Source organism: Chinchilla lanigera, unplaced genomic scaffold (assembly GCF_000276665.1).
Source record: "Chinchilla lanigera isolate Chin_1 unplaced genomic scaffold, ChiLan1.0 scaffold00154, whole genome shotgun sequence".
Taxonomy (NCBI): domain Eukaryota; kingdom Metazoa; phylum Chordata; class Mammalia; order Rodentia; family Chinchillidae; genus Chinchilla; species Chinchilla lanigera.
The window spans coordinates 1,404,808-1,414,589 of record NW_004955555.1 but is presented as its reverse complement, the minus strand read 5'-3'; the positions used below and the strand labels follow the sequence as shown (position 1 = coordinate 1,414,589).

General features: G+C 48.0%; 1 protein-coding gene across 3 annotated transcripts in view; it reads right to left on the bottom strand.

Annotated features, from left to right (window-relative positions):
* The window catches only part of LOC102018034, a gene marked incomplete in the record, with an annotated part of 29,559 nt that overhangs the window by 8,446 nt on the left and 11,331 nt on the right, over positions 1-9,782 (bottom strand). For 2 of the 3 annotated variants that reach the window (XM_013508757.1, XM_013508756.1), the window contains 6 exon segments: positions 1-111; positions 2,396-2,533; positions 2,786-2,950; positions 4,633-4,764; positions 6,379-6,519; positions 8,209-8,346. In XM_013508757.1, coding sequence (XP_013364211.1) covers positions 1-111; positions 2,396-2,533; positions 2,786-2,950; positions 4,633-4,764; positions 6,379-6,519; positions 8,209-8,346 — 825 coding nt within the window. 3 annotated transcript variants of the gene reach the window in all.

Genomic DNA, 9,782 nt, shown 5'->3' with positions numbered 1-9,782 from the left:
GCAGGCCGCGGAGCTCGGGAAGGGCCGGGAGCTCCAGGAGCCGCTCGCGCACGGCCGGGGCGCTGCACAGATCTCGGGTGCCGCAGCCGCGCACGCTCACGTTCCGGCGGCCTGCGGGGACACGGAGGGGGACGTGGGGGCGCCCGCGGCACCGTGACACAGTCACTGAAGGTTCTCGTCCCTGGCCCGCCGCCGATGGTCACCGCTATCCCCTTGGTTACACGTGCTAACAAAAGGGATGGCCCCCAGCTTGTCTGCTGCAGGCTTTCCAACTTTTTCATGTGCATCTCAGAGTCATTTCTACGAGGCGAGGCGGTATATTTATGTGTGGCTATAAACATGTAAATGTACCCGGTTTATTGAAAATGTAGCAGGGGAGCCAGGGATATAGCTCAGCAGCACAAACGCTTGCCTGGTAAACGCAAGGTCCTGAGTTCGATTCCCAGTACCAAAATAGATAAATAAATAAATAAAACATAACAGGGGCTATGTAGATAAAGTAGTCTTTTTATAATTTAAGAATTGCTGGAGTTCACTATCTTTTAGAGAGATGTAGATGGGTGAAGCAATATCTAAATTAGCTTCAAATATTCAGGTCAGTGTGGAGATGGGTGGGGTTTACATAGGCTTTATTAAACTTCTGCTTTTATTTGTATTTGAACTTCCTTATAATTTAAAAAAAAAAGTTAAAAAGAAATGCCAAACTGGGTGTGGTATGTACACATGTAATCCCAGTATTCTGGGAGGCCGAGGCAGGAAGACTGCAAGTTCAAGCCAGGCCTAGGCAATTTAGTGACCTAGTGAGACCCTATCTCAAAACAGAAATAAAAAAAGTGTTTGATATGTTGCTCAGTCAAAGGCCCTGGGTTCAATCTGGGTTCCCAAAAAAGAGGGAAAATAAAGTAATGTCGGACTCAGGGCTGTGATTCATATTTGTCTCATTTTGCCCTGAGCAGATGTACATGCCCTGGGAGTTGTGTTTGTGAGTCACTGCATAGACCACTCTCGTGAATACCCGCCAGACACCCACACCCACACATGCATACACACACACACACACCTCAATCGCACACAGCTCCGCTGATGTCCCTGAGGCCTGCACCCAACACACACACACACACACACACCCACACACACACACACACACACCATCCTGAGCACGGACAGGCACACTCTCCCCAGAGCCTCACACAGGCACGCACAGAACGCTCCCCAAGTATGCCCAGCACAGCCAACCCTGGACAATGAGTAGAGGCTCGTGCAGTCATGGCCACGGCCGCTCACTGAATCTCATCAGTTCCAAGATGCACGACCCTCCCCGCTCCACCGATCCACACAGTTTAACACTCCTGAACAGAGCTGCCTTCTTCCTTCCACTGACACGGGCTCTTAGGCACTGCAGTGCCACACGTGCCCCTGGCTGTGCTCCGGACCGCGGCGCTCCCGTGGTAATCACTAGGTGCGCGTGGCGTGGCTACTGAGCACTTGAGATGTAGCGAGGCTGAACTGACACGTGTTGTGAGTAAAGATAAACACCGGATTTCAAAGACTTCGGAAAAACTGAATGCAAGAGATCCCATTTAAAATTCCTAGTACTGATTGCAAGTTGGAAATGATAAGTGTTGGATATTTGGGGTTAAATAAAATATGCTATTAAATTAATTTCCTATTACTTCTTACTTTTTTAATGAGACGACTGGAAAACTTTAAATTGTACGTGTGACTCACATTATACTGTTTTCAGAAAGCACTCACTGAGAAGTTTAATGGGTTGTCTAATTCTCACAGCAGTCTTATGACTTAGAGCAGGCTTATGACTATATATATATATTTTTTTGGTCTTTTTGAGACAGCGTCTCTCTATGAAGTTCAGGCTAGCCTTGAGCTCGCTTGTTACCCCAGGCTGGCCTCAAACTCGCAATGATCCTCCTGCCTCAGCCTCCTAAGTGCTGGGATTACAGGCTTGTGCCACCACACCAGGCATTTAGAGACTATTATTTTCTACTATATCAGATGGAAAAACTGAGGTACAGAGAGGCAGTCGCCTGCCCAAGGTCACCCAGCCTGTAAGTCCTGAATCTAGGATTTGATCCTGGGCAGCTTGGCTGTGGAGTTCTGCTCTTATACCCTCTACTCTATTGCTTCTCTCATGAGCTCACTTTGTCCCCACAAAAACCTGTGAAGTGTGTGTCCATCATCCACATTTACCGGAGAGAGAACCACGGGTCAAAAAGATGAATTCGCTGCCTCAGGCCATGCAGAGTAAATGAGGGGCATGAGAGCCCAAACTCAGGCACGTCTTTATCCAGAACCAGTGTGCTTGGGCTCACTCGTGCACACACGTACACACACACACACACACACACACACACTGCACATACACGGCCTCCGTTACCTTCATCTGATGTCAGGTCCAGCTGGACACACTGGGTCTCCCCACGGGGACACTGCATGTAGAAGGAGGAGCTGCAGGACCCGAGCTGGCTCTTCAGGCATGTAGGACACAGGTACTTGCTCAAGGCTGGCAGAGCTGCTGTACACGGCAGGATACGGCTGGGACTTTCAGGACCTCCCAAGCCTTGGGTACACCCAGGCTAGGCCATAGGGGACTTGACTGAGGGCTCCCGCTGAGCTGGGGGCAGGGTGACTTAGGGAAACCTGACTGGGAGTGGGATTGAAGGATCTCCCTGTCCACCTTCCTTCCTCACCTGAGGACAAGCTCACCTCCAGAGTCACCCCACCATCTCCTCAGCCACCATCGTACTGCGCTCTGGGGGCAACGTACCGAGCTGAGTGGGTTTCTGGCAGTCGCCCTGGCAGCAGGTGGTGTTGACCCAGAAGCCAAGGCCGAGGCCATAGGTCAAGGCAGAGGTGGAGTTGTTCAATTTGCAGTCCGTGGAGGCCACACAGGAGCCATTTCTCCAGGAGACGGAATTTCCATCCCCAAGGGCTGGAGAGATGTGGGGGGCAGGCTGATGAGGAAGGCAACCATGACCCAGTACCCAGCGGCACCTCTCCAAATCCCTCTGGATGTCACCTTGTTGGCATTCACTCTGCCCGAGATTCCCCCATACACACACACCCATAACTCATCCAAAGCTGGTCATTGCTCAGGAAGACACATTTCAGCAAACCTTTCTTGATACATTGCCTTGTTGTTTAGGACTCCAGTGAACGTGGTGTGACCTTTGTGCCTGTGAGACTTCCCCAACCTGCCTACCAGCACACTATGAGGTTGCCGAACACTTCTATGGGCACCCGGAAGTTCCCAGCACTGGAGCCTGCTACCCTGTCTTTACTCTTCCTGTTTATGTTGCTAGAAGGCAACTAAGAACTGGTTTCCAGTTCCACTCCACTGCCATTTACGGAAGAGTACAGTTCTCCCATTTATGGGGGCAGCTGGACAGGACCTCCAGGGTGCTCCCTGCCCAGAATGGTGTCATAGATACCGAAAGGGCCACAACTGTATTTCTCATCCTGGGGACGTTTGTGAAACATGACTTTGCCACTCCCTTATCAAGAGGTGGAATCTATTTCCTCACCCCTTAGATCTGAAATGTGCTTATGACATGCTCTGGTCAGTAGACCGAAGCACAAATGAATCTGTGCCAGGGCTGAGCCCATCTCTTAAGAGGCCTGGTGTGTCCACTTCTTTCTTTTTGGTGGCCAGCAGTGACCTTACTCTGAAGAAGCTCAAGCCAAACCACCAGCAGTAGGACATTGTGGAGAGAGCCCCTGAAGTTGGAGAGGCTGTCTCAGGCACTCCCGGCCACACAAGTGACCTTGGAGTTCACCTTTAAGAGCAGAAGAGCTGCCCGGCTGAGCCCAATCAGGGGAGAATCATGAGAAATAACAAATCACTGTTTAGTGGCTGGGGATTTAGCTCAGTGGCACAATGCCTGCCTGGCAAGCTCAAGGTCATGAGTTTGATTCCTGGTACTGGAAAAAAAAAAAAAATGACACCCCACCAAAAAAACAAATCAATGTTTAAAACTACAAAGTTTTTTGTTTTTGTTTTGTCTTTTTGAGACGGGATCCTGCTATTCGGTTCAGGCTGGCTGTGAGCTTACTTTGTAGCCCAGGCTGGTCTCAAACTCATAACGATCCTCCTGCTTCAGCCTCCTGAGTGCTGGGATTACAGGTGTATGCCACCATGCCCGGCCTTAAAAACTAAGAGGTTTTTAAAATTCTGGTTTAAAAGAAACACAGCATAAAGCTTACCCTCTTAGCCATATTTAAATGTACATTTTGGTAGTCTTAACTATATTCACATGGTTGTGTAACAGAGCTCTAGAACATTTTCATTGTGCAAAACTGAAACTCTGTGCCCATCAAACAACCCATTCCTTTCTCCCACAGCCCCTGGCAACCACTGTTGTACTTTGTGTTTCATGATTTTCACTACTGTAGATGTCTCACCTAAGTGCAATCGTACAGTATTTGTCCTTTCGTGACTGGTGAAGTCATTAAGTTTTGAGCTGATTGTTCTTTTGCAATAACTAAAACATGCCATTGGCTTTTGCTTTATAGAGCTTCTGCCCTGCGGGGCCAGGAAAGTTGAGGCTGCAAACTTAGGAGGGCACAGAGAGGTCTTGTGTACTAGGTCCTGTTTCTGCCCCCATGGGCACTCACCGGCGATGCCTGCTGTCCTAAGGCAGTAGTTCCTGTCCTCCGGACAGGGGAGAGGATCACAGCGGTGGAGGTCTGAGCAGGTGAAACAGATGGTGGCCTTCGGGTTGGTGTGGATCACAGCTGCGTGGGGGCCTGGAGAAAGAAAGATAACCAGCATGTGTGAATATGTGTGTAGGATCATGTGTGTGCATGCAAGTCTCCAGGCGCATCAGTATTGCCTTTGAATGTACAAAAGTGTCCTTGTGTATGTCCTTCTGCAATGACACTGTTTGTGGGGCTGAGTATGAGAGGCTATTTCTTGGGGTGCACATCTGGCTGTGTGCATCTGTGTTGAATTGCCTCTGTGTTTCTTCAGTTGTCTGTGAGGGGATAAAGGTGTGTGTGTATGCATGTGTGTGTGTGTGTGTGTGTGTGTGTGTGTGTGTACTCCCATGGGCCCTGCATGAGTAGGTATCTACAAAATGCATATGAGTATGAACAGACGTGTGTGTTTTTAAGATGGGTTGTGTGGACCTGTGTGTTTCTGTGACTTGAAATGTCTGTTGCCGACCAAGTTTAGGGTGCTTGGATATGTTGGTGTGCAGCTGGAGGTATGTGTGGATGTCAGTAGCAACTACGTATAATTTGTGCTTCTGTATGTTTGTATATGTTTCCACTGGTCTTCCCCGGCCCCTGAATATGGATTTGAGAATCAATATGTTCACGTGTGGACACTTTACATGTCTGTGTCCACGGGAACTGTATATGTAAAAATTCCATGTTCCGTGTTCCTGTGGTCAGCAATCTTATTTTGCCCTTTTACTTTCCCTATTGTAAATTTCAAGTTCCCAATCTGCCCCTTTTTTTTTTTTTCATTGTGATAATTAACTTAATCCACTGAGTAGTTTTAAAAAGTAAACCTGTCAGCAGCTGGGAATCTGAGAAAGCGGAGGTGAGACTATTCCTGCTTTGCCTGCAGATTCAGGAAGCGGATCCTATTCTGCCTCGATGAATGGTCCTTGCTAAGAAGTTTCTAAAAAAAGCATCTTCACAGAGCTGGAGCTGAGAGAATGCTGCTCTGTCCGGGGAAAACTGCCTTTCTCACCTATGAAACCGCTAATTCTGTAAAACTGAATCACTTCATAAACTGTTGCCTCAGGAAATACTCTTTCAATTAGCATGTCTCTTTTCCGGAAGGAAAAAAACTGTTGTGAATGCTCTTTGGTAATCCAAACGAAGACTATTTGCAAACCTGTCTTCTTTCACAAGCAAGACAGTAAAGAAAAGAAAAATACTATCAGAGTTATTCCTTAAATGATTTTGAATCTCTAATCTCACTTAAAGCAAAGGGTGTTCCTGTTTGAAATTCATGTGCCTCTGCAGATGTGTGGTGGATGTTGGGATAGAGGGTGGGCGTTTAATCGACTGCGGCGGCACACGCCTGTAATCCCAGCACTGTGGGAGGCTGAGGCAGAAGGTTCATAAATTTGAGCCCAGTCTGGGCAATTTAGCAACTTAGTAAGACCCTGTCTCATAATTTAAAAAATAAAATAAAATAAAAGGGGCTAGAGAATGGAAGGACCTAGATTCAGTGCCCAGTACCGCAGTCGGTCAATCGTGGATTTGTGCCAAAGGATAAATGGGTGTGTGATTCCGAGTAAATGCACTTCTTTCGTAAGGTGAGGGACAAGGTTCCCTGGGAATACAGTGCTGGAAAGAGCACACGGGACCCAGGGAAGGTTGTGAGGATGGCGTCAGGAAGAGCACCTGGTTTTGTGGGAGGAGCCTGGGGCTTGCAATCGGGCTTGGAGATGAGGCGGAATCCAGACTTCTTTGGGCCCAGAGTGTCATTCACCTGCAGGTGGCAGACGTCTGGTGTAGCACAGCCCTTCAGGATTTGAGGACCCGCTGCAGAAACAGGAGAGGCTGTCAGGAGAGGCCCGGAGCCCAAGCCTCCCAGCTCGAGATCTCTCTTTTTCTGTCTGAATGTTCCTGTCTCTTGCTGACTTCTATCTGATTCATTTTCAAATCTACCTTACTATGTTCTACAACTTTTTATTTATTTATTTATTTGTTTGTTTGTTTGTTTATTTATTTAGCGATTCTAACTTTATTCCTTCAAATATATTGCGGGGAGGTAGATTATGCTCTGTACCTGAGACTGCAATAGCTGAGCTCCTCAAGGTAAACATCTATGGCTTGTGCTTTCTGCTCGCCCATGGTGCTTGCTTCCTTGTACATTTCATGAGCTGATTGTGAGCTGCTATTTGGTTGATGATCTGAGGGAATCCCGGGGGCACTTCTCCCTGAGAGGATTTGCTTTTGCTAAGATGGTGCTGCCAACCTGGGATCTTTCCAGCTTCCTTCCAAGGTCTCTCTGGCTTTTGTGTAAATCTAAGGGTCAGCTTCCCAACCATGCTGCTGTCCTAAGACCTGTGTACCCAAAGCAGGTTGCTATCAGTGTTTGTTCTTCTGGCTCCTATGCCTTTTGTATTGTTCATTGCTCTTGCTCTGATTTCTGCTTACCTTTTTGTTTTGTGTAGGAACACTTGAACATTTCCCTAACTTCTCAAAATCTCCCAACAGCATGGGGGAAAATAGTTTTGTAAAGGTTTGGTTCACCTGTAAACAGTGGCATGCCAAATGCAGAGGGTGGCCAGTGGGAGCAGCCCATCATGAAAATAGGCTGTAAAGAGATGTGTTGTCTGTATTGTCTTGGAAAAATATCATTATCAACTTCAGGTCAATCTGGTCTCTATTATCACCATGAACCAGCAATTCTGACACCAATAATATAATACTCATTCCTGCCCCAACACTTTCAAATCCCTGCTACTGCTGGCAGTAGAAGCCTAGGCCACTTTTTTCTGTTCTTGTGTTGGCATCAGAGTTAGTCTGTTCTCTGGCCAGAATGATGCTATCATAAGCCTTTTCTGAAAAAGCCTCCTCTGCCTCAAATATTTGCAAGCACGTGGAGGTGATTTTTAAATACTTCCGTGAATTCTCAGAGACATCAACAAGAGGCATTGGTGCCTCTTCTCCCCACCACCTCCTGAAATCAGATGGACTTTTGCCACCCCTTGAATCAATACACCATGGCAGAAGTAACAGTGTGACTTCCAAGCCTTAGTCATAAAAGTCCAGGCAGTTGCCACCTCATTTGCTGGATGGAGTCTTCTACCAGCAAATGAGGTCTTGATATACCTTGGGTCCAAGTCAGCTACCACAGAAAGGGCCCTGAGGGCGCCATGATGTGAGGAAGCCCCACCTAGCCCATGCAGCAAGATAATGTAGAAAGACCCCAAGACTCACATCTGAGAGATGCTCAGCCTGGTTGGTCTTAGCCCTGCAGCCCCAGCTCCAGCCACCTTCCAACTTGAGGGACCCAGAACTGTGTATCTGAGTTCCCCCTGACTCCCCAACCTACAGAAACTCTTAGAATAATAAAATGATTGTCATCTGAAGGCACAGAGTTTGCAGGTGATTTGTTGAACAGCAAGAGCATAATAGAACACATGCAAAGAGTATTGGCATATTGATGCAAGGGAGAGGGAGGTTTTCCATGCAAATGACCTTCTGAAGGGAAGGAGCCCTTACCTCCACTCCATGTCCCATTGAGGGTGACACACTTGGTCTGGTTCCCAGTGCAGTTCATGACCGAAAGGGAGTCACACGGGGCTGATTTATTCCCAGAACAATATTGACACGTCACATGGTTGGCCTTGGGCCCTGGCTCTGGCGAGATGGAGGTAATCAGAGTGCAGTGGAGGCTGAGGATCCCCTTCCCAGCCCTCCTTCCCCACCAGCCCTCTGTTCTCCTGCCCTCCTCTCTCCCTGCCTTCCCCTTTCCCCAGAACCACCCAGATCATTTATCTCCAAAGTGGGACCAGCTTGGTCTCAACTGCCTCCTTCCAAGCCCTGAAAACGTATTCTCAGAAGCAATGAACAGAGCAGCTCATTTGTCCTAAAGAAACCACCAGGCTGAATCCTAGGGGTTATTTTATTCATTCCACAAACATTTCTTGAGCACTGTGTAGCAGGCATTCTAGGTCCTGGAGACAGCAGTGATCACACAGATGAAAGACCTCCCTTAGAGACCTTGAACTCCAAAAGTGATTAAAAAGAGATGCTGTTCTTTCAGGTTTAAGGTGCTGTAATATTCTGCAAAAGAGCAGAACTCTGCCTTCCAGGTTCATCACTGTCTGATTAATTTTGAAAATTTCCCCCGAGATCCGAAACATTTAAGAGGAAGCCACATAAGTGTATTTTTCTCCGAGTCAAAACTCAGTCGTACACTGGGCGTGGCGGTGCACTCCTGAAATCCCAGGACTCAGCACTGAAGCGGAGGCAGGAGGTGTGCTCCCTTCAATCTTTTTTTAAATTTTATTTTTTTGCAGTACCAGGGATCGAACTCACGACCTTGCGCTTGCCAGGCAGGCGCTTATGCCACTGAGCTATATCCCCAGCCCCTCCCTTCAATCTTTCATCATAAATAGGAGAGTTTTCCTTCTGCAGTTATCATCCTAACTGGCATTTTATATGCTGAAGAACATGCCCGGGTCTCAGCTTGGACCTGGCAGGATTTTGCTGAGATCCACAATTTAGAAGGAGGGAAACTGCAGTTGTCTGGAAGGATGCCAAGGAGCCCTGAGTGCTGGATCTCCCCATTGCCACCTCTGCCAAATACCAATTCCTTCCTTGCAGAAACAACCACGCATCAAAAAATTATCTTGATCACCACCCAAGGCCTGGTCTAGGTTGACACCAAGAGCACAAAATCTAAGGAGGACCCGCCCTCGGGGTCAGGCAAGCACGAAGCCCGCACTGCAGCTGAGCGCCTCCTTAACTTCGGCGCCGTAGGCTCCTGGCTGGGCTCACCCTGGACTGGGGCTTGTCAGCACCCTAACACCTGTTCTGCCCCACCAGCCTTGGGGGAAGGTGAAGAGGAGGCTCTGCAGAGATAACAAGAGTTCTGCGCTTCTCCCCAGGCCCCAGTAATTCCATGAGCACAGCTACAAAACACAGAGTACCTACTGTGTGCCAGATAAGGGGACACACCCCTATAAAACTGATTCCAAACCTTCTTACAGATGAGAAAACAGGTGTACGGTTTTTTTTTCCCAACCCAAAGTTTTTTCACTGAGCTGTATCACCAGTCCTCACCTTAAAAA